Source organism: Vanellus vanellus (assembly GCF_965231255.1).
Source record: "Vanellus vanellus genome assembly, chromosome: 9".
Taxonomy (NCBI): Eukaryota; Metazoa; Chordata; class Aves; order Charadriiformes; family Charadriidae; genus Vanellus; species Vanellus vanellus.
This window is the reverse complement of record NC_138914.1, coordinates 23,566,977-23,592,479: the sequence shown is the minus strand read 5'-3', so window position 1 is coordinate 23,592,479 and position 25,503 is coordinate 23,566,977. Positions and strand designations below refer to the sequence as shown.

General features: G+C 38.9%; 1 protein-coding gene across 3 annotated transcripts in view; it reads left to right on the top strand.

Moving 5' to 3' along the window:
* EFCC1 (EF-hand and coiled-coil domain containing 1) overlaps positions 1-25,503 on the top strand; it is a 54,207-nt gene that overhangs the window by 16,099 nt on the left and 12,605 nt on the right. For all 3 annotated transcript variants that reach the window (XM_082487892.1, XM_082487891.1, XM_082487890.1), the window contains exon 3: positions 23,243-23,388. In XM_082487892.1, the coding sequence (XP_082344018.1) occupies positions 23,243-23,388 (146 nt within the window). The remainder of the gene's footprint in view (positions 1-23,242; positions 23,389-25,503) is intronic.

Genomic DNA, 25,503 nt, shown 5'->3' with positions numbered 1-25,503 from the left:
TTCAGAGGCGAGTCTGAATTCATCTCTGGAATTAAAAGCAGTAAAGTTCCACCTTAGTAATTTGATTCATGTCTCAACTAAAAGCGCATTTGAATCACAAAGCTTGGATTCAGCTCAGAATAGTCACTGTCTGAGGGGGAGCTGGGTACGTAACTTCAGTTTTGTGCTAATTCTAACCATGACTGGTAGTCTGCCTTGGTTGGTACTCAAAAGCACGTTCGTTTGGTCTGTATTTTAGCTGGAGAAATATGTTTTGTATCACATGGTAAACAAAGCTGCAATAATGTGATTATCATTTGATTTCTAGAGAAAATAATAATGAAAATAAAAAATAAAAAAATTACTCAATTATCCAAGATGTTAAAAACAAGGATCAGCTGTGAGGAATTGCAGCATGATCTGAGGATACTGAGGGGCTGGATGATGGCAGGTGACGCTTACCATGTTAATGAAAACTGATGTACTTCGGGGGTGGGGAGGTGTGAGGGGATAGTGGATGACATGCATTATAGATTTTATATTTTAAAAATATCAATTTGTGTTAAAAGAAAGGGTACCCTGTCATACATTAAAAACCATGATCTATCCACCATGATCTACCAACCCAAAAACCAGTTCCAGATTCAGTGGAACAGATACAGTGCTGCACTCTGAGCTTATTATAACTGCTCGGGAATGATATCTTTGAGCTTTGTAACTCTAAGAATGTATCTGTTCAGTTGCTGAGTTGCAGTGAGGAATATAGAACAATACAAAGAAAACAATTACGTGCATTCACAGAATACCCGTTTCAAAGAGAAAATTGTGATCCTTCCACCTGAAACAGAATAAAATTGGAAAAGGCCTAGAAAAGGCAACAAGCGTGGAAAAAAAAGACACAGAAGCTCCTTTAGCCACTTGCAGGTGTGGAAAAGAGATAGATGAGGAAAGATACAAAAAAGGTCTATAAAATTTTCCTTGAGATCAAGAAGATGAATAGGGAAGAATTGTTCAGTCTCTTCCAATGCAAGAACAATGAGTCATCACATGAAAGCAGGAGGCAGGTTCAAAGCAGACAAAAAAAAGTGGTTCTTACACAGTGGGTTAAGCAAGCTGTGGACTACCTTTTCCCCCAAGATGCTTAGCTTGATGAAAGGTTACGTGGATTAAAAAAAGCAACTAAAATACCAATTAAAAAAAAAAAAAAAAAGACAAACCTTAGCTGGTATTAAATAGAAAGACGATATCCTCTGCTTGAGTCACCAAGCAAATCTACACACATAGTGCAGCGAAAGGCCAGGGAAGGACTAAGGATGCAATGGGGTATGTGAATATCAGGGGAGACGTATGTATAAGTATTCTCTCTGAACTTTTAATGTACATAAAGTGACAAGATATAGTTTGATGTTAGGAGTGTCTGTAACGACACCTTGTCTTCATCTGCAAGAAGCCCAGGTTGTTGCTCTCAGAATCAAGCTTACCTCACACGCCTACAATTTAAGAGGACCTGTGCTCTAAGCTTAGCCCTGACTCGGGCTTAAGACCGTAGCTTTGGAAGAATCATTGACATTTTCCTTCACATCACTTTCCCCGTCTAAAGAGATTATAATGACCACAGAAGTAGACAGCTATTACCCACCTTAGTTAATGGTTCTACAATTACCTGTAAGATCGGGAAAGATGAACTACAAGCTTACAGATGCTGTTTAAGTCTTTGTGCATCTAAAGGAGAGGTGGTGAAGTACTGTTCCTACAAAACATCCCCGATACCTGGATATTACCAGGATTTCAAGTGGATGAGCTTTTACTCTGGTAAGAAGAATTTCTGAGTTATAGTGATAAATATTAGCTAGAATTTTGAAAAATCTCTGAACCCTGTATTTCAGTGTGAGAGCCAAACTCTGACTCTCAGCTTTAGATGCAACTTTCTCCTGTTAACAACCTAGCACAGCATTTTTTGCACACTCCTCATAAGCATCTGCTTGTGGGACATAACGAGTAGGATACAGGATTAGATAGCTGAGGAGTCCAACCCAAATCTAGTATGACAAAACCCTGCACAAGTCCCTGCCTTCAGGTCTGCTTTCACGTTGGAGAGACTGCTTGATGGATGCCTATTGTCCGGTCTCAAATCACTTAATTCATTTCCATTCAAATCACAGAAGTTCCCCGCTGCGCTGGAAATCAGCACGCACTATTCAATGTAGATGTCAGGTTTTGTGTAAGAGACAGCCATACCAATATCGCAAAGACCCTTTTTATCCGCTCATGCCTACAGCAAAATTTAATCTGAAAAGCTAGGCTTAGAGTTTCTGACGTGCTGGCACAGCAAATATTTTCCTACGTAATTGAAAAAGATCATTTGTAAGAGTGTTGGCCCAGTGGTTATCAACACAGGCTGGGATCTGGGGGCAAGCAGAACATTTTCAAAATATTGTACGTTTTTCAGAAATAAAATGTGTAGTTTAACATTTACATTTATTTGGCCTGGGTGCTGTTTGCAGCTGGCTGTCACGGCCATCTGCTGCTATTGCCCTGTTTACATTTTCTCACCTCGCTCCAAGTGGCTTTGTATGTGCACACATATGCACTATTAAAGATTTTGTTCAATAATTTAGAGGGCTGTGTGATACCTTACATTCACTGTGCATATGCAACTGCCTCACCCCTATCTGCCCATAAATGCACATCTAACTTGGTTTCTCACACTCTGTCAGGGCTGACAGAGAGAGCAAATGCTGTTGTATAACCCTGCAAAGAGGGACTTCTCTCATTTCTAGTCCAGGTAGAACTACTACATTGTATCTTACTGAAAAAAGGAATGAAGATGTTTAAAATGTATTAATGAGGAATCCTCTTTTCCTTTAAAACCCCTACAAGGTATAGCCTGACTATACAATGGAAGAGAATCAGACTGAGGTAGCTGTCCTGTAAAACAGAAAGCTTAAGTAGATTATGTGATACAAATTATTAAATATATGGCACGCATTCAGACCACCTGCATTCTTCACTTAATTTTCAAGAGCAAAGCAGTTATTCCAAACTTGACCAACACCATTGCTTAGGAATAAATGGATTTGATTTTAAATAGTACTGCTGCTCCCATAACAGTAGGCTTTTATTAATAAATACACTATGACCACTCAAACTATTATTACACTTATTTCAACCATTGTAATAATTCATGTCACCACAATAATAACTATTTGGTTTTAAATGGTACGATGAGGAAGTAACTTTGCCTAATAGATGTTATTACTTTGTTCTATGCAAATGTGGCCAAGGACTTATCTATATTTTGAACTGACATTCATGTTTGTTATTTCAGAAGCCTCTTATTTCAGAGGTTACTGTATACTTGCCAGAACGGAACATATAAAATACAGCCCCATCCTGAGTATTTTAGTCCTAGATAAATGTATATGTGATAAAGGAGCGTGATGAAATGATCTGTTTAGATTGTCAAGAAAAATCTCATTTAAAATCTGTTCACATAAACATATATCTTGGAGCAGACTGCATGCTATGAATTCTAGAGAACTCTTATCATGAATATCAAATACAGACAATTTTAAAAGCAAATTATAATTCAGAAGAGTTACGCTTGGACTAGAAGATGGCTGTAGGTCCCTTCCAACTGAACTATTCCATTCTACAAGGAGAATTCACCAGCTCTGTAAATAGCGCATTGTAGTTTTCTGCTTCAGGAAATTTAATTTTGAAAAATAAGCCGTGTTTTATCAGATTATAAAGTTGCAGGTCTAATCCCCACAAAGTTCTCCTTTATGGATTGCTTTGTGCTTTCAACTTAGGGAACTCTTTTTCATTGTTACAGGTGATACACTGGCAAATAAGCATAGATACACAACAGCATGTGCTGCTCTACTAAAACATATACATGGTTTTTGCTACGTTTTATATGTGATGCTGAAATTGATCTCTAGAGCACCTTTCAACTGGCCACAGACCCAGAGGGAACAAAAAAGCATTTAATTAAAATAATCTAAATTTGGATTCCAGAGCCATTGCTCAGGAAATTAACCCATGCACTAGATGAGTGGTTAGATGACAGCTTGAGATCCATACCGGCATTACACTTGAAGCTTCTAAGTTTTCCTTTTCTTTTCATACATCTGCTAGAAGAAGAGACAAATACATTGCCTCAAAGTGACGTTACTTCGATTTCAGCATTTCTTATCTAGGATTAGAGAACATCAGGCATAGTTTGGAGAAGTGCTGATCATCCCCAGGTCCTGCTGATCCTTGCAGTCCACTGACAGTAGAAAGAATAAGTCAATCTCGCCTCTGTCAGCTGTATCAGCCATACAAAGTGAGGCATTCCCCACAGTTCCCCAGAAGATGCAGTTGCTAGAGACAGTATGATCATTATGTTTATTATTTAAAAATAAACAAACACTTAAAAATTGTGAAGAATTACATGCACTGAATCCTTTGGGAGATTTTTAAGGAGTAGAAAGTGTATTACTTCCAAGCTAGCGTCTCATTAACGTGTTAATATTTTTTTAGCTTACGTTTTCTTCTGTAATAACATCGTGATGTGAGAAGTCAGTAACAAGAGCAGCACTGAACAGGGCAGCACCATAACTATAGTGCAAAATCTAGTTTTCCTCATAGAAGCCAACAAACCTGTCAATTAATCCCACCCTCGGAAAAAAGGCTATTCTGCAAACAAAGCTTTGTCTGCTCAGATGCAGCCTTTACAGTTCAGTGGGATCATAGCAATAGACAGAGCCTGGAAATAGCAAAACATGATTTCTTTTTTAAAATCCTCTATGAGACCTTTGGGGTCTTTTCATGCACTGTACATAAGCATAGCGTGGTTTTATTACGCCGCAAGGAGTGAAGGTGGTTGGTCTGCTCGGCATGAATTACTGTCGGCTGTTTGTCTACTGCTGTGGAGGCCCTTAGAGTAATAGGCTCTAACCCACGCCAGGCTCCGTTTTCAGTGTGCAGAGAGCGCCAGCGTTGAGAGAAAACAGGCACTCCGCACAACGGAACCGCAATATCATTCTCAGCTGGGAAGAATAACACTGTCAAAATTAATGATACGGTTCTGTGAAATTGTGAAACTGCTTAAATGCTCAGATAAGCTTTTACATGTCTGTAAGGATAAGCTTTTATATGTCCATTAAAACACCACAGAAGCCCATATACACGTGGTGTGTAGAATTTCAAAATGCTGATTATTGGAACCTGGGAAAAGATTGCTCTGGGCCTGCATTGCATTTTTGAAGCGTCCACTCTAGGACAGGTCAGCAGACAAGATGAAACTCTAAGCATAGTGTGGTTGTTCCTAAGTTCTTATCTTCTTATATCCAATTCAATACATTCTTATAGGCCTTATATTTTGTTTGGAATTCTGTAATTTGTTATTATATGGAATGGTGATGTAACATCATGAATCGTACTCCAGTCAGGCTCCAAGTGGCTTAAATCGAGCCACTGATGTAATTTTCATGATATCAAATTTGGGTTCTACATGATGAAACTCCAACTTGTGGGCTTATATCTTTTTAAGAAGGTACAGAAATTTGATTACTATTTTTATTACAGGAGCAACTGAAAATCCCAATAATAATTGGGTCCTCATTCAAGTTTATAAACAACCGCTGCTTCAAGTCACTCCTAAAATTCAAAGCAGTCCTTCAGAAAACTGTCTTTGCTATTTTAGAATGCAATAAAAACTGGACCAAGGTGAATGTCACATCATTTGGGGGTTCTTTGTAAACATTTGATCACACAATTTAACTTTCACACAAGCTTGTATCTGCTTAACGGATAGGACAGTGGGCAGACAAACTAGGACACGTTTACAATGAACGTGTTCATGAATACTCTAAATGTACAAGTTTAGGGAGTGGTTACATCACAGTACAGTTGTGTCTGGGTTTAGAATTGTACAGGGAAATCCTCAGTCCTTCTGCAACTTATGTTAGTTTTTTTTTTTTTAAATACATAGGCAATGTGAAATACAGGAAAACAATACATTTCCTTGAAGTAGCACTAGCAGAACGGAGATAAAACCCTATTGGATCTCCCAGGTTTTGAGCCAAAAGAATATGACAGCAGCAGAATTCAATTACAATGCCCTAAGTACAGAGGTATCGGTTCCCCCTTTGAGTTACCAAGGAAGTCACACTGATGTTCGCATGAGTAGGTCACATAAATCCTGTCCACACCAGTAGCACAGATCCCTTAAACTGGGATGTGCTGGTACAACCTCATTATTTCATGAGCAACAGTGTCACCGTGGACTCTCTTCCCTGGTATTGAAAACAAATACAATTAGTCGCAGAAGTAAAAGACCCCAAAATTTCAAATGTGATGGGTACGGCTCTGCAGAATTACCAGACATGTACTGGGAAGGTAAGATACAGTGAACAATATTCCAGTTGTCTCCATCTATAAACATGGGTTAGTCACAATCAACAGTGCGACGTGCACAAAGCAGACACATTATACAAGCAGCTCTTGTTTTAAGAGCCCAGCTATCAGAGCCCTACATCTAGGTATCATTTGCAACAGGAAAGTTATTTTGTAATGTCCAATTGCACACAACCAGAAATAACTATTTCCTAGGATCTTGCACAGTCTAGGTTGGAAAATACAGGAGTTGAAACATTTCCACAGAATCAAATTGCCTGGACCTGATTAAAAGGCTCCCTGCAAGAAACTTTCGAAATAAAGGCAGGCATTGAAGTTCTGCCGTAGGTCAAGATTTTGCTAAGCCCTTTACTAAACAGTAACGATACACTCTGAAGTAACCTTTGATCCTGCATGGCCTTTCTAAGAATTGAAGTAAACAGTGGTCTTAAGGGATACCGGGAACTTGTATGCATGCTATTGTGCCTCTTCTACATTGCTACGGACCCAAGAGCCTAAATTCCCATTATTCTGATAAGTGTATTTAAATAAAAATTTTTAAAGCTGCTGCCAGAAATCTCACCACAAGATATTCTGTCATCACCAGTATATACACCTGAAGGCTGCTTGAGGCAGTTGTGAATGACGTGGTTTTAAAGTCATCTGAAATAGATCTGCGTGTGATATAGCCTTTCTTTCTGTTACTAATGATGTGTTTGGGTTTTAACTGGAGATCTGGGAACGATCTGGCATTTTAAACAAATGCTTCTGCTAGAAAATGAAATTTATGCACCATTTCTCATGTTGGTTTTTTTTTTTGTTTGTTTTTTTTTTTTTTACCAGCTTGGGCCCTTCAACAAATCTGGACCCTGTCACTTCTCAAACAAGCATTAATAGTGGCCCTTACATCTGAAATTAAGGTCGTTTCTATTCCCATTCGGGTGGAGATCTGAAAATAAACAGTATTTATCCAAAATATCCCAGTTCTGACCAGGATGAATGCAATTCAATGAGCCTTTGCTAATGCAAACCAGACTTCTGCATGCTCACGGGATGCTGTCATTAATCCTTCCAGGACATAAATGTACAGCTGGCTTAGTTTTCTGCCAGCATCTTTTTTTTTTTTAATGACCCTCCAGATATATTATGTTTAATGTACTCATGCCCTGTTTCAAGGAATTTACAATCAAAAACGCAGGCACAGCATGTTAAATCCTACCTGTAGCTGTTGTTGCCAAACTAATCACTACAGTCTATAGAAATTCTCTCATAGAGGACTATTAAGAGTCTCTCTCAGCTGCTGAACAACATGGCACACTACAGAGCAGCAAACGATCACGTAATGAAAGATTGCAGCGAGTCCCTTCAAGTAATAAGTACAAGCAAGATCATTTTAAGACCCATAACTGATGGTTTGGAAAGGGAAGGGGTCTCTACTGGTAGATGTCAGGCTTAACGATACAACAGCGTTGTACTATGCAATTACTATATTGATTTCCCCCCCCCCCCATTTAGTTGTTTAAAGTATCTACAGAAAACAAAACCAAGCAAATCTACATTCACTATAAAGACCTACTACTGCTTGGGTGCTTTTTTAAGTCTATCATCTCAGGCGAAACAGTATCTTTAGATTCTGTGAGAGATATATTGACAAACTCCAGTCTGTTCAATAGTTTTAACTCAATGAAAATAAAAGCCATCAGGCTTTATTGTGGGGCTACGCTGAAAGGAACCCAGGAACAGTGCAGCATATCAGGCCTGGTTTTGCTCTGATTTCAGTGGGACTATTTCAAATCTACAAAGCCTTTTTCACTCGCTCTAGTGGAAACTTTTTAAAGTATAATATGCCATGCCTGACACGTTTCTGTGAAATTCTGCTATGTAGCCAGTACAGCTTTAAAAATTATAACAGCAGCATTGACAGCCAAATAGTATGGACAAAAGGGGTTTTGGTTTAGATGCTTTTGGATTGTGAGGATTTTGAATTTTCATTTCATACATCTCTTGGAACATAGTGTTGCTAATTACTAAAAATTTGGCAGTAAAGCTCAGAAACTTTCTGCTTTCATTTTTTACCTATTTCTGTATTAGAAATGAGCACACAATATATTATCCCTAACGTTTCAAATATAAACAATGTACTGTGAAGGCCAAATTCAACTTCTTCCTGAAGTTTGGCTTTGTTAAATATAGAAAGTGACAGTAAAATTAGGCTCAAATTTCTTCTTGAAGACTTACAAATTTAAGGGGGTTTCTTCCTCAAAAATTGTCATCCCACATGATTTATCCCCATTTTCTAATAGGCTGCCCCCACCTCCCTAAGCCTCCATAGGCTAATAAGCTTCCTAATGGAGCCCGCAGTCGACTGGAAGGTTTTCCTAGCGTGACTATACTTGCTTTTAAGGTAGAGAGTTCCAAACTTCCTCACCTCTTTGCAGTGCTCACAGTAAGAGTTCAAACAATTTCTCCATGACCTGTGGAACTTTATGGAAGTTCGAAGATGCATCAGAAAGGAACATTAGTGTGAAATTTCTAGAATGTTTTCATTAAGTATTTCTGTGTGTCAAATTTTGTCAAATTTTATCCTAAGCTGTCTTCCTTCTTCTAATACATAAATCTCGGGATTTGAAACTGTATTGTAGGACGTCAAAAAGCCAAGGGAAAAGACTAAGTCCTATATTGGATGCAAGAGGAATGGATCAACATTAGAAAGTTTGGGATCTCATCCAAGGCTGAGACAGATGAGAAGTTTTCCAAAATAGTTGCCCAGGGCAATAAAGTGGAAATAGAAAATATGATGTAAAAACCTGGTTGCAGAAGTTTAAATATCAGTCACCTACTGTGAACTAAAATGAAATACCTGAGGTTTTTAATCCTACTATAGCCCTATGATGTTAAATTTAATCATTGTTTTTACCATAAGATAATACAACTGGTATCACCTACTGTTTCAAACAACTGCATTTATTTTAAGTCTTCCTCCTAGTGCTATGTTACAGAGAACTTCAGAGAACTGCTTCCTGTTTTTCATACAGATTTCCCTCGTTTCCTGTAGAAATCTATTGAGGAAACTCTATGAAAACAAAAGGAAGTATCTGTTTCTAAATACCTGTAAGATTGTCCAAAAGAATAGTCTTTACCCACTGTGGGACTCCTGTTGAGGGTTGGGGCTGTGTGTGATGCGAGTAGCGCCGTGTCCTGCGGAGGTAACCACGAGCCCTCAAACAAGCTGCATCCAGCTCAGATGCAGCAGGGCTACTGCACGGAGGGGAGCCCTCTGTTAGAATAATTTAGAGTAACGTTGATTGGGAAAACATGAATCCCGGCTGCCCAACCTTCCTATGCGGAATTTTCCTAGTAACAACTTCCATCTGTCCCCCTCTCCTTCACCTCATCCATTAGCTCTCCTACTTGAGGAGGGCTGCACTGCAGTCTGCGATGTCCACACGTGCCCCGCCATTGACACAGTAGCACTGAGACGTGTGTGATTATGATCTTACCTACGTAACGTATCTTTTTAATAACCTAATGTTAGTAAGTTCTGTAATACCTTAAATATACAGTGGCCAAAACAGAATCACTCCGAGAAATGCTTTTTGCATCACTACAATTACCTTTAAGGTAGCTCTGATTTGCTGTAGACATCTAAGTTTCCAGACTGTGGAGCTAGAAAATCCAAAACAAAAGTAGAAAGGGTACTTAATGTATTTCAACGTAATTTAGTGTCTGTTTCTGGTTTCTGACAGCCTGCTAGGCTCCACAGAATCTGGATTAAATTTACTCCCGAAGTACTGCAGTTCTGCTGGATGGCTGAGTGTTTTAAAGAGAAACTGAGCCAAAGGCATTGTCAAAGGATGGAAGGGGGTTTTGTTTCAATTTTTCATACCCTTGTTAAATAATCTATATGCAATTTCCAGGGCAGTAACTACTTGCTTAATCAGGTTTTCTGCTTGTTCAGTTAAAACGTAGTTGAAAAAATGGGGGAGGGGAGGGCACGTCGGGAACAGGGATGGCATGAGAGTTATTGTGACTTACTAATAAAATCTACCTGCTCCTTTGTCCTGCAAAAAGACATCCTATTACTACTTACATTATAGTTCTTTTCAAGGGATCCCATCAGGATTTCATTGAACCGTTGTCCTAATTAATAGGGAACACACCTCACCCTGGGCAGTTCTGAAGGGTCTACGTACATGCAATTTTAGATCATTATCCCAGCTGTACAATATCACTGCTGGATAAATTACAACATCACTAGGTTTTACTCTTCCTAATAGAGACCATTATCGATCTTCTTTTTTATCCCAGTAACACCTACTCATTTCAAACAGATTAGGTCATGATTCCCTTACACCGACACAATATACACTTACGTTAAGATATATCATTTCCATCCCACACCAACAGTCCCGTGGTCTAAAAACTCAGACGTATTTTATAAAAATACACGCATGCGAAGAGGGTTTCAGAAAACTGGCCTTAATAGTGCAATAACATCTCAAGAAATGAGAAACCATCAAGATCTGGCCAATAATCCATTAGTATCAAGCAACACTGTCCACTGCCAGGGATTCAGCTAATGCTAACATGACCATGATTATATTTTTAGTCTCTCTTTGCTGGCCTTCTGTGTACTCAAGTTATGCTTCTTAAGTGTCTTTAAATTTATGCTTATTTCCATAGTCTAGTTGCCTAACTGTTTTAGCCTATAGTACCTCGAAAAACCATATTTTGTTTACTGGAAGTCATCTGTAAAACCTGGAGTTTTTAGATACGCTCATATATTAACCTAAGTCCTACATTTATGGCATCTGGTTTTTCAGAAAGAGAGAGAAACAAGTTAGTCATAGCTTTTTTCCTCCAGTAAATATTTGTATTAATTCATGTTGACTTTCTACAATCTTCAATGATCGATATGGCCACCCTGCAAACTCCAGGCAGTTCTTACTGATAGAAGAGGGTGCTTTTTCCAGGGCAGTACTAAAGATTGCGTAAGCCCCATATGAATCTCAGTTTTATGTTATTGAACATCATGGAAATGAATACAGTATAATCCTATTACAGAAGCTGGAAAATGGCTTATAAAGCAAAAGCTTGAAGAAAGCTGTTTAATGAACTTGTACAGAACATAACCTGAACTTGGATCAAGTCAATTATTTGAAAATGGTAATACTGAAATCTTTACTTAGTAAAAAGTTTAGGGAGGTATGTAACTTTCTATAAGAATTCCAACTGATACAGTGAAACTAAAGTGTAATTAAACTGGTTTTATGCCAATGAGACCACCTATTTGGTTAAAATTATGCACCTGCCTAAGTACTCTGCTGTAGTAGCAAAGGTATTCTGTAAAACGTAAACTTCGGTAAAGTTTAAGTAAATTTGGTGATTAGTACAATGCAAACCTGCTTGGACATCAGATAAAGGAATTGGAGGTACTGCTGAGACAAGCAGAGGTCCACCCCCGGAGAAAGCAGATGAGGCAGGTTGTTAAATTTACAGCCTCAGGCATCAGTTCTTACATGCAGGGAGCGGCTCCGGTACATTTCTGTCATTGGCTTTTCTACCTCCAAATAACGTTTTGTATTCAACCAATAAATACCAATAAAAGACTCAATAAAAGCTGCTATATTTGCTGTCAAAATATACCTAGGACCCTAATAAATGCAGGAATACTAATCAATCTTGTCTGATCTCTATGAACTGGCAAATAACGTATGAACATTTGGGAAGGAAAGTAATTAATTTGGGATTACTGTAAAGGCAGCGTTATTTTTCGCAGGTTGCCTACAAAAACAATAAAGGCTTCAAGAAAGCAAAGGACAGGCTGCTTTCAGGAAGCTCAAAACCAATTCAAAAAAGCATCAGAATAGGCGGCACAGAGCTTAAATATGAAGGAGCATGTAGAATTATACAGTATCTAATAGAGAAGTAGTTCTCTCTAAAGATCTAAGGATGTTTTTACAAACATCAGTGAAACAGAAAACACAACAGTATGAGGTAATTGTTATTCTTGTTTCCTGATACAGGATCTGAGGAACATGGAAGCTGCGACTTCCCCACGTTCGCAGCAGATGATTGCTGGCACTGACACTGCAGGCTCAGGTCTCGCAGGAACTCCGTGTTCCCCGTGCGCTCAGGCTCAGCAGTAGCCACAGGACAGCTCTCCTGTGCGGAGCACTCGGGAACTTGCAGGGACCAAACAACTAGATAGGCCTTTCTGCAATTGTCCTGTGAGAGCTTAAGAATATCTTAGATGCAAAATCGATGGTTGCAGCCCCTCCTGTTAAGATATATTAATGTCACATTTTCCCAAATGCTTAATAAGAGCTGGCCAGAAATAACTTGCAGCCAGCTTAAGGCACAAAGTGAGCCACCTTCCTTTTCTGTCGCTCCAAATCCATAAGGCTCTAAATCTATGAACTGCTGGGATAAGTCCTGAGGGAATTTACATGCCAGTAAATAGGTACTTTCAGAGTTTATACTGAAGTTTTGCATGCATCAGAGAACTGAAAAACAGTGTTTTGTCAGACATTGTAAGCTCTAAGAGTTGAATTCAGTAGGATCTCCACCCCGTTGATAAGTACTCCCTGACTCTGTTTAGGAAGAACACTGGTGTTTATCTAGGAGACGTAAAAGAATCACTGGACATTTGATCTTTACTGACACACACACACACTAGCACGCAGGAGATAATGAAAGGATTCCTTGGGATTATATAGCACACATCTACATGAAGGAACACGTGAGGAGCTTTGTTTGTTATACAGGCAACAGCAGAAAGAAATCATCTACAGGACCACAGCTCTGCTGCTCTTTATCTGGCTTGTATGCCTTATATCAAGTGTCTTGGTTATAGCTATCAGAATTTTACAGTGTCATGGTATTTTAATTAGGGTTTGGTTGTAGGCTTTCAAGCATCTCTCTGAAACACAAGCCAGGATACCAAGAGAGAGAGAATTCTAAAAATAAAAGTTTAGAGATCAGGAAGGACAAATAGACTTGTGCATATGTATTTGGGGGGTGGTGGTGTGTGTCTGTATTTGTTTTCACATGCCTTTGTTGGTATTCCTTATGGGCTAGGCTAAAAGGAGATGTCGAAAAATACCAAGAGAGAGGTTTTGCCGGTGGGACTGTCTGCCTGACTAGAAAGAAGCAGAGGGCTGGAAATCTTGAGTGAGAGCTTGTTCGCATGAGCTTCAGCCTCATTTCAGACCCATCCTTCCTGATAAACTGGAGAAGTAAATTATTTGCCCTGCTTGTCTGAAACAGGCTTGCAATGCACTGCCAATACAGAGTCTTCAGCAAACTATGTCCTGTCCTAGAGCAGGGTTGGAGGATGTTGACCTGAGGAAGGGCACTCACAAGATGTAAAGTCTCTTGTGGACAGCAGTCTGGCTCAGACCTGAGTGGTGACATGGCAGCCAGCAGGCTGGATCCAGGCCACTGGGCAATCCCATCCAGCCCTCTCTTTTGTTGTAGCTGGGAAAGAGTTGTTACAGCATGGTTACGGATCAACAGCAGAAGTCTTCTCAACTCACCTGCACATAGCCAGATACTCTGAATTACTGCTGCACCCACATGGCCTGGTAGGAAGGTCCACCAAGGGGTACTTAGCTCTCTGGGCTGAAAAGATTTAGCCATATTGGTGTAACAGGGAAATGCTGTCGTTTAACCAGCAGTTGATGAGAAGGTCAGTAGAATATCGACTAAAGCCCTTCTGGTCCTTCAGCTGTCCCTCAATATCATCTCTTAAGATGGACTGCTGTGCTGCTTAGCATTATTGTGGGGTCTAGCACCAGTCCCAAGTCCAGAGTGTACCCAACGTACACTCTGTTGGGTCTTGCAGGCTTTTGGAATAATTCTGACATTGCCAGCTTATCACTAACTTCAGTTACACTAAATTAAAATAATTGCTCCAATATGGAAGGAAGGGAAATTCAAGAGCAGAGCTGTGTAACAGATAAGAAGAGGGAGTAATGAATCTACGACTTCCATTTCCATGACTAGGAGGAAAGTTAAATCCAGGTTTTTAACTCGGACTTCCAAGAAATTTTGCGCAAGCTTTAGCGCCAATACTTCAATCAAGAACAAGCGATACTTATATTTTTCTAACTTTATTTAGGTCTGCATTGTGTGCACCAAAACTCTAGACTTTCAGTGCAACTATCCGAGTTTGTAGCTAGCAGGGTGTGGCAATAGAGTTCTTTATTCCAGTGGAACAACATCTGGAAATCGTTTCCTTTATTTTGTCACAAAAGAATTCATTAAGGGGCAGGAATATCTGAATGACATCATTCCAAAGTGATGTATGTTTCTTCTGGATAGCGCAGTGACTATTAACCATAAAATACCCCACACAGAGCAAAAAGTCTGATTCATCAAGGATATACTCAAGAACTACTGCCATGCAATATAATCCCTTGCTAGATACAGGATTTATAAAAGCACTATAATTATCTCGTCTGTTTAGCCTAATTATCAAATGTTATCTTCCATGGAGCAGCCAAATGACTAATAGTTTATTAATAATGGTAAACTAAAGTCTCAATGCCAAAAAAGGTTAAGGAAAAACCCAAACAGTGAGACTCAGATCTTGAGCTGCATTTCAGAGCTGAAAGGAATGTATTCTGTAAGTCACAGAATGAAACCTGCCCATGCAGTTTTAATTCAGCTTCCCTAGTCATTTATTTGTAATACATTTATGCATGTATGAGTGTGTGTATCCATGCATAAGAGCACTTATTTTATACTTAGGTGGGTCTTGCTTAATGCACTGATATTTACCATAAATGTAAGTGTGGCCTTAACTGTTATATTGAAAATGAATGATTAGTTTTTTAGCATACTCTTCATCACAGTACCATACCAGACTACAAAGATGATCATAAAAATTTTCTGCTAATTTTAGGTGCCCACTCTGACTTACCTAAACGTTCACAGTACCTAGTATTTCAGAGCCAACCACACAAATCATAACTTCCATGATCCCATGCTTCAGCTGCAGTTCTCATGCCCCGTAGTCTCAAATTCCGTGCTCCCCCCCCAAAAAATCAGGACCCAATTATTATCTGTACACATGTAACACAGTAGAAAGCCTAACTTAAGTAATTTGCCTAGCATTATGCAGGGGCTCTGGCACAGAAGTACTAGAATTGTCTTCCTCAAATGAGCATTTAGTTGCTTTAACAAGGACACTATGCATTCTGTTCCTGGGTCTCACCGGACTTCCTACTTATAGCTTCTGCAATAGATGAGAAGGAACCTCCTGGCAGAAGTTTCCCTCTCTTTAAAGCACTTGTACATCCACAGAAAATATTCATGCCCTGCCTCGAATGAGGCAAACACCACGTAGTAAAAAACAGACTGTGATTTTACAAATACTACTATATTATAATGCATGCGCTCCAGGGGTTAAGGCAACCTCCTGACATCTCGTAACTTGAGAACCTTAAAAAAACACAAATATGGTCAAAACACAAGAATTTGTATCAGGTAGCATCATCATGACATCTGTGTTTTCTACCAAGAGGGGCAGATTCCCTACATTCTCTGCATAGATTTCTGCTCTGAGTTAACAGAGCTACTGACAGCACAGTAAATTATCATCCTCCATGTGGACTTGCAGTGGGGGAGAGAGGGAGGAGAAATTAATTTGTGGATGGTTTTCCCAAACATATACTGATAGGAAAGTAATGGCAAGACTTCAAGAACTTGGATAGCATCCCAAATTTTATCAGGTAGTGTGTTTGGCCCTTAAGCACTTTTTTCTGCATATTTCATCTTGTGTCCCTTTATCACTACCCCAATCCCGTCTCCTTTCTCCATGTTAAAGTCTGCTGTTGCTGTAATTCTCATTCTCACTTTAACCACTGTACCCATTCAGGGTGTAATTCAGTCACATTTCCATCAGCAGTAAACCCCAGGTCTCTCCACCCACTCGCTCATGTCGCAGCCTGCATTTTGCCATCCCCTGAAAGATGCAACTCCTAGGGCTATGCACTGATCCAAATTTTATACTTCTCTCCAAAAATAAAAGCAGGATGAGATATTTTAAACACATGTCATTTCATATCCGGTTCACAGCAGCACAAGCACTTGCACAACTCAGAGAATACAGGATCAGGCTTGAGAAGATGTGGCGTTAAAGGACAGAGATGGCAAGAAAGAGGGAATTTTTCTTCCAAATTTATTTGGAATTAGTCCTTCAGGTGTAAAAAAGTCCTCTGGTCTTTCCAGTATGTCAAAGCCACCACTCCCTGTGCTAGTGTCCTCGCCAGCATGAGCACCGAGAGTGCAAAAGGGAAACATCTTCCTGACCCCATCCTCGGTCGTTAGTGCCAGCTTGCCTACCGTAAACATAGTTTCACAACTGTTGGCAAAGTTTGATATAGTTCTGCACGGCCATGGACTGGAGCACATTCAATACTTCAAAGCTCTTAAAAACAGTTGGTGCTCCAGACAAAGGAGATACAAGTCCTTTTAGAAATGCATTTACTTGTGTTATTCTTGCTTACCTGAAACCTAAAAGATCAGCCTAAGAAATATTTGGATTGTGAGAAATTCAACCCAAATGGCACGGAAAGCAATACGCAATGGAAGATCTTTGCATCTAAATCTCTGAGAATCAAAAAAGCCAGGAACACCAAGGTACCACCCAGGAAATACATTTTTCTAACCCGATTTCAGATTTTTAAGAAGTGGAGTAACAAGAAAGCAGTTGACAAATGAACGATAAAGACGTGTGCTAAGAGTAGCTAATTTCTGAAAAACAATTTCCCCCAGGCTGAGCTTCCAGAAGTTGCTCTTTGGAATGGGACAGTGTGGACCATAAAAGGCACATTTCTATTCTGTATTTTCACTACACCTGCACAATGGTTTGTGTTGTCCCAAAAACACTTGAAATCATCATAGGAAGAGCGCTGCACGACAGCAAGGCACAACTCTGCTATGGGTGACAGTACCACTGCAAGATTTGCCTGTTCATATACATTGTGCAGAAAAATGGAAAGATTCTGCAAGAAAACACATTGCCATCAGCAAAATTATTTTTTTTTTTTTCTAGAGGATGGTGATTTTGGCAAGAAAATAAAAGTCATCGGTCAGTAACAGGAAACCTCCGAGAACTGTAACCAGTATTATAGAGGCTCTTGAGCTACAAACCTCTCCTTATTTCAGTATAAATCCAGGATATTTAGTCATCTTTATTATAGTTACTAAAAATTCATACTTTTAAAAATTTGTATTTAATGCTTTACAGATGAAGCAATTTAAAACCTGAGATTAAGCAATTTAAAATCCGAATTGATCACAGAAATTTTTTTTCATACTTTCTGTTGGAGAGGGGCTCACAGCTTGCAGCACCAACCAAAGACAGATGTATTCAGAAAACCTACACAGACACTTGGCTCCAGTGTGAAAACATATTTGATCTAAACATTATTGGAAAATCATAAATAAATAAAAAATATGCACGTCTTCTAAACTCTGTCATTCCCTGTAGGGGATAAACCAAAACTAAAACCATTCCGAGTTCCCCAAACTCTGATAGTTTGGGTAAAGTAGTACAAAAATAAAAATCACACCTAATTTTGGTTAAAAAACACAACTCATACACTTTTAAAATAATGTGTAACTTAGCTTGTATAACTGTACTTAGGGCAATGCACATATTCACACAGCTGTTTGATCTACTCCAAACATGTCTAAAAAAAGACTAGTTAAAGACCTATGAATGTGAAGCTAAGTAATTCCTCAGAGTTATTTTATGATTAGTCAGGAATTATTGAACTTAAAGATTTGTTCAGTGCCAGAAGCAGGTGGGTTTTGCTGCAGTTAGAAGTTTCCATAACAATAACAGGAGTGCCAATTAAAAGCCAATTAGTCATGGACATTACTTTAAGGTCCAGTACTTTGCAAACTCTCCCCTCTTCAATTTTCCTTCTCTCGAGCTGCCCATTATCCTCAGTACAAAGGCTTTAAAATGAATGTGGACTGTTTGCCTGTCTCCATGGAAGCCTCGCCACACTGCACCCTACACAAACACTTCCCAGGCATCTTCAGCACTACTTTCCCCTCTGATCTTTGCCCTAAATAACCGTGCTGTTTATTCACTTTTCTTCTCATTTATGAAGACCCATTTGATGCTGTATGAATACTAATGAGAAAAGAATTAAACCTATGTTTAAGAATGAGTGAAGATTCCTTCTTTTAGCATTTACCATGACAGCGAAAGCATACCAGTTGGCCTCTTACGTTATGCTCTCCTTTAAATCCCGAAACCTCTGCCACTTGAAAATCAAGAGTGCGGGTTTGGCATTAAACAAAATAAAAAGCTGCCAGATAGAAAAAAATGCCCTAGTGGTTAAATCACATGAGAAATCAGGAGATCACGGTGTTTCATTGTTCTGCTACCAAAGAGCACCACCATGACTCCATTCATGCCTCTATCACTTCACTTGGGAATGAGGATGAAATGCCGTGTACTTCAACAATAAACTAAGGAGCATGAAGCAACCCTAAGCAATTAAGCCTTCTGTACTGTTTGGTTGCGTCTGCTTTAAAGTCTAAAAAGCAGAGAAAAAGAGAAAATCCAGTCAGAAATTGGAAATATCTTCCGAAGTGAATGTAGGATCCTATATCAATGGCAAAATTACAAGGAGAAAACAGCCCCTTTCTTCCAATAGACAGCAAAGATTCATTAGCATCCTTAATGCTATTCTTCTAGTTCTGTGCAACATCTATAATGAGAACCTTCTTCCACCCATCTCATGTTGAGTTCCTAGTTACAGTTTAAAGGAATGGTATGTTTACCCTTGCAGCTACATGACCAGTATTTACAGCCCCCTTCCCCCCCCCCCCCCCCCCCCAATTTCTGTAAAGCCAAAATGATCTCTAGCTCTGCCTCCTCATCTTTGGCACCAAACTTGGTAGACTATTGCCTTACACTCTTTTTGGACAACATGAATGAAAGCCAGCTGTGTTTATCCGTCCCTCCTTTGGAACTCTATTGTGCAGGAAATTCCCCCTCCCTTCACCACTGTCACTAGGCTGTTGGTCTCATCCTTTCCTGTCACCTTCCCTGGTCACTACTGTGGATAAATCAGTGCCCGGCATCACTTTATACTGGAGTCTTGGCAAGACATACCAAACCAGCAAATTTCCAGTTTTGTTATTTCCAATGAACCCTTGATATTATATATTGGCTGATCAAATATAAAATCTCTTGTTTGTTTTTCTTTTTTTTAAACTTCTGTATATACTCATGCTGCTGCTAGCTTTTTTTCTTCATTTTTATCTAGATGAGGTCTGAAATTCTAGCCCGCCTGGCCACATGTTCCTTCATGCACATTTAAAATCTGCCCCTTTCCTGAACACCTTGAAATAATTTCCATGTGTGGTTCTAGAAAACAAGGCTGTATCTTAATCTGTGCTGCCTTTTTATTTAGGGTGTAAGGTGCACTACCTTTGCCGTATTTCTTCTGTTGGAGAAACTAAGGCACAATGTGATTTGATGCAAATGATGGATGCCTGTGCCAGAACCAAGATTTCAATTCTGGAGCACCTGGGTCTGAAGACCCTTGCTGAAAACTTACATTTCTTTCTAGTTTCCCAGAAGAACATCTCCAGAGAAGACAAACACAGCTGACTTTAAGCCCTATACTGGTCAGAAAGGCCTAACAAAACACGCTGTCTGTATGGCTCCTTTAATTACTCCACACTAAGAGAGACCTGATGAAGTGCACTCAAGGAAATTACTATAGAATAATCAGAGTTTGTACTTTGTATTTCATCAACTAATTATAAGTTCCCTTACAAGAACTACGGAAAGCAAAAGCTATTATTTCGGTCTGTCTTAAATCTCATCTAAGCTGAGGGAGTCTGCTCTTCTAAGTCCTAAATTTTATGGGAAGGATAGTTTTTTCTGCAAACTTCTTAATGTTCCTTGGACTACCAGCTAAATTGGAACCAGGCTGCCAGATGTACAAAGTTAACACCACCAGCAGATCTCCCATTAAACATCACAGCATTTACCCACTTTCGTGAGAAAATATTTTCATGATACTTTAACATTCTCAATGTTTTATGGGTTAACCAACTTTGAGACTATGATGAATATTCACTGAAACATCAACATCTCTGTATTGTGAACTAACTCTGCAAATGTCTGAAATCCAAAGAGATCTAAATTATACTGCAGCTCAAAACTAAGAGAGCAATCTGTGCAACGCCAGCTACAGTCCTCAAGAGATTGTAAAGGATTCTTATCGAGTACCAGACCCCAAAATATTTTTGTCTTAAAATGAAGGAAATTAACACATTTCAGAAAAACAAAATATAACATTCTTGTGAAAGGAAATGTTACCATATTCCGCGCTAATTGTCCAGAACACTGAAGCTCTGTGATGCTTCCAGGAGCCCCCATTTTGAACGTCCAGGCTTAATAGTGCTTGCTATTTGAGCACTACTTCATAATTATTTTTTCTGGAACTAATGAAGCTAAATGACTAGCCAGGCTCCATTCTGGAGACCGCTATTTCCCTTGACTTTACAGGAAATCCAATTGTTGCTAAGCTAAATAATACCAGAAATTGTAAGTGAAATACATCCTTAGTTTTTATGCAGTCAGCTCTACTCCAGGGGGTAAAAGAAGTGCTGGTTCCTAAGCATGGTTTACCTCAGCTTCTGTCCCTACAGATATTTTGAAACACTGGCTTTTGTTGCTGCTAAATTCACAATCTTATTTCCTTAGCGTACTTTCACAAGCAACAAGGGATCCAATATTGGTGTGGTTCTTCAGGAGCTGACAGCAGCTGTGTTAGATTAAACAAAAGCTCTCTGCGCTACTTATCTCTAACTTGGCATCAGCTTTTCTATTGCTGCATCTGAAGTCCTGTTTCTAGCAGTAGCTGAATTTACAGGCAGGAAGCATTTAGAAGATTTGTACAAAAAGATCACGTTATACAACTTGTTTCAGCAGGACCAATTTGCTAAGTGTTTTAACTCACTTTCTGTTGATGAATATTTAACGTATTGAGTTCAAGGAATATTCAATATTCACCAGACCAAAACTAATCTTCAGAAGAATTTGGAGGGAACTTAATTTACTATAAAACTCCTTAATTCGGTTTGCTTTCTTCTGCATAGAGATTCTTTGTGAACTACATGACAGCTCCTACTGGGAAAAGTATAACCACGTTATTATATGGGCTAATTTGGAAAGTATCCTGATGAAAACATTGAAAGTAAACTGTTTTCTAAATAGTAAAAGAGGAAACAGTGGAGATGTACTCTCTAGGAAATGTATAATATTACATTACACAATGTACACAAGCTTGTAATGGACTGGACTTGCGTTCATTTAGCTCCATACCTGAGAGGTAGCTTATTCATACATTGGAGAACATTAGACATGAACCTCACACGTGTGGACTGATATGCCAAATTTCCATTTATCCAACGTAACTATGAGTTTCTTACTACATTACAAGAGTCTAATTTCTTAAGTTCTTCATAGCTCTGCTTTCAGTAACATTCAGTGGAATAAAGTTACATATTATGTATATTGTATGAAAAAACAAGACTCCTAAAATAAATTCAGTATAATTTGTTGCCTTTCAATTTCATGGACTCTATTTACTATTTGGCATGTAAATAGGAGTGTCTGAATTAATTCTGTTTGTCAACTACATTGCATATGTCCATTGTATTTCCTCTAAAATAGCGATATTGTCCCTAAAGAGGGGAGCCAAACTGACCCAAACCAAATCTGTTCCAATAAAGAGTAGTAGCTCCAATGCACTCAACGTGACTCTCAGTTCACATTCCATTCCCACTCTTACCAAAACTTAACATTTTATTAGATTGTTAACAAATTTAATAACATAGATTTATTTTCTAGATTTTGTTTTGTGTACAGTAAAAGTTTCCATTTTACTGCAAAGAATGACTTATACTGTCTTACATGCCTGGGTCTTTTCTTGATTGGGTAAGAACATTTTCTACTCAACTACATGTAAACATATTCCGGATTTTTCCTCTAATGTGTGCTACCCTGAATTTCCTTAAAGGTACTGCCCCAGCGCTGTCCATTTAGGCAGCTATAAGTTCCTCAGTCTGAACAATCATTATCCTTCATTGAATTATTTAATATTTTTTTTTCCCCAAAATTTATTTTGTTGGCAAGTTTCAGGACTCATTCATCAGCTACATTATTTGATCCGTATACCATCCCTTGAAAGCTGTTTCCTTTAAAACACGTAGATGTAATATCCTCTACATTCCACTCAGAAAAACACACAATTTCAGATGAGATTGTCAGCAATTCAGAAGCCCATTGCCGAGATGCTTCTTACCTGTAACTCACTGTTTTTCAGATGTGCCACTCTCTTTATGTATCATTCTATTTGACTTCTCAGTCTCTGACACTGCTTCACCTCAGGTGCTCGGACAACTGAGATCAAAACTGCCTGATATTTCTAAGTCTTAGTACCAGTCCAAGTGACCAGATGCAAGACTTGCTACCTTCGCTATGGTGTTATGGTGCCCATGGGGAAAATGAAGCATGCCCTCGTGTCACTGTCAGTGGAGAAGGGAGAGTTTATGGCCAGAGTAGACTGTTTCCACATACAGCTTCTAGATGTCTTTGACCTGAACTAAAAGCTATAAGTAACATTTAGTTTTTATTAACCTAAAGAACCTTCCTTTGATTCTTAGCGAAGCAACCAAATGCAGCCCTCAGGGACTGAAGGTAGATACCCCTTGTTCATCTATAGCAAGTCTGAACAATTTCATTCAATCGAAGTCATTCATGTTCTACGCTGTGCGCGTTCACCTTGGTTTTTCAGATTTCCTACAAGTCCGCTTTACCCTTCTTCTCCAGGTCAGAAATTGTGAGATTTCAGCTTCCCTCAAGAAGCAGCCCGGAGCAGAAAGAGGGAGCAGCCTTACCAGATGGAAGATACTGCCTGTCTGTTGCACAACAAGATCGACGATCTCCCACTGGTGGAGCTGGTGTTTCTGAGAACGGTATCAAACCCAGTAACCAACTACTTTATTTCCTCACTGATTGTAAGATCCTCAACAGAAAAACTAATACAGATATTAAACCACCAAAGCCACAAACAAATCCTAATGAATATTGAAATCCTAGACCTACATAAAAGGTAATATCCCAGCTTTGTACTTCCCACTCCCCACAAGATTTTGTGTTTAATGAAAGTCTGAACAAGTCACTAAGAGCTATAATTTAAAACCGCTCTTTTCTATATGATTCATCTCACCTAAACCTTTTTTCTGGATTAAAAGTATGAAGTTTTCATTTCTTCATAAATAAAACTCAGAACTTCAGCTAAAATAATTTCCAAGGAACCCATTTGCAGTTAATATTCTGTACAGTCACACTCTTTGGAAACATCTTGGCCGCTTCAGTAACTCTGGAAAGGTCCAACTTGTTTAGCACGTGTAGAGCTAACTACTGCCACAACATTGCACATATGCAATTTCTCATGGGACTGCACGAAGCTTTCAAAGAAAGTCTTCTAAAATCACTGGGTTTGCCAAGGCTGGCTCTCGTCAGTAACCTCAACTAGGCTTTTATAGAGCAGACAGCTACAAGGGCTCTCAAAGAGATGGCAATTTGGGGATGGGGGTCATCATTTAGCTGCTGTAATGGTGAGGCATATTTATGCTAGGTTTACATGCCAAGGAGACAGCAAATGCAGTTTGGCAAGTTTGGCTTACCTTCTAGTTCAAAGAAGACAAACCCACTTATCTGAAATTAACTGTAAGTAGCAAGGCATCTTTACTGCAGTCTGGAGAGCTGACAGAAAATTAGCTTTTAGGTATGTATTGAATCTAACTGGCAAGCAGCTGCTTGGGAATGCTAAAAATAATGACATGTAAATACAATTAACATTGTAGCCTGTTCTCCACGTGGCTAGACTTATAAAATAAACCTGCTTTTACAAATATTTTTATCACATCAGACGCTTTGTCAGCTCAAAGACAGGTCCTACGTCTAACCTATACTACCCATATTTCAAGTACAAACAGCTCTTTAGCAAAAGCTTTACAAACAAATAAATTGTGGGTTTATAGCTTTAAAAATACAAGAGTGTTCCATTGAATAAAAAGGATTAGTTAGGCAGAAAAGAAAAATAACTCAGAAAGTTGAGCAAATAAAAAGGTTGTGTGAACATCAGGGATCAACCTAGATAAGTAAATCTAGATGCAGAATTATTTATATTTTTCATGTATACTTTAATAAATATTAATTTCTTAAAGCAGAAGAGCACTTGCATCAGTGGAATTTGGCAAGTTATTTGACATTAGCTAGTTTACAAATTAATGCCTAATATCTCAATAATAAAGGGCTCTATGATTCTACTGACAGAATATATACTTTTTTTTTTTTCAATATTAGCTCAGTAGAAGAATTTTAATAAAATAATGGCTTGATGTTAAGAGAGATGCATAAGAACTTTTGCTTTTCCTCTCTGGTTTCCAGTCCTGCTAATCATAACCTACAAGAGGAACGTAAAAGACTTCTTCCATTTTTAAAACCTAATCCGAGTGCCTGCTATACCAGAGGCTGCAATTAATTTACTGGATTAAACATACCAGTTCGAAGCTCTTCAAGGAATTCATAGTGTTGGGCGATCAGTTCCCATGGCTGCCACAACAGTTGTAAACTCTAGTTGTTATCCCTTTGAACTCCTACGGCAAGAAAATAAATCGTGATAGAAAAAAGTTCACTACTAAGGTATCACAGATTGAAAATAGAAAGTCTTTTTTTTTTGTTTGGGTTTTTTTGTTTGTTTGTTTTAGCAGTGCACAGCCTCACAGAAAGAAATAAGTTAAGTTTGTACTGAGTAAGGATTGCCATGAAAATGCAGACGTTCATTTTCTAATTAAAAAGCAATACTGCATGCAACTAAGCTTTGTTCCTGCTTCAGCAATAAATTATTGAACATAATAACCTATAAATTAGGCACATCGAATGCTACTGGAACGAAACTTGCGTAAACAGATATACGCTGAGCGTTAACTAAAAGAAAAGAAAAAAAAAAAGGCCGCTTTTCCTTCGTCGCTGGGCGCAGAGCGGAGAGGGCAGAGCCCCGGCTGCAGGCGGGCGGCGCGGTG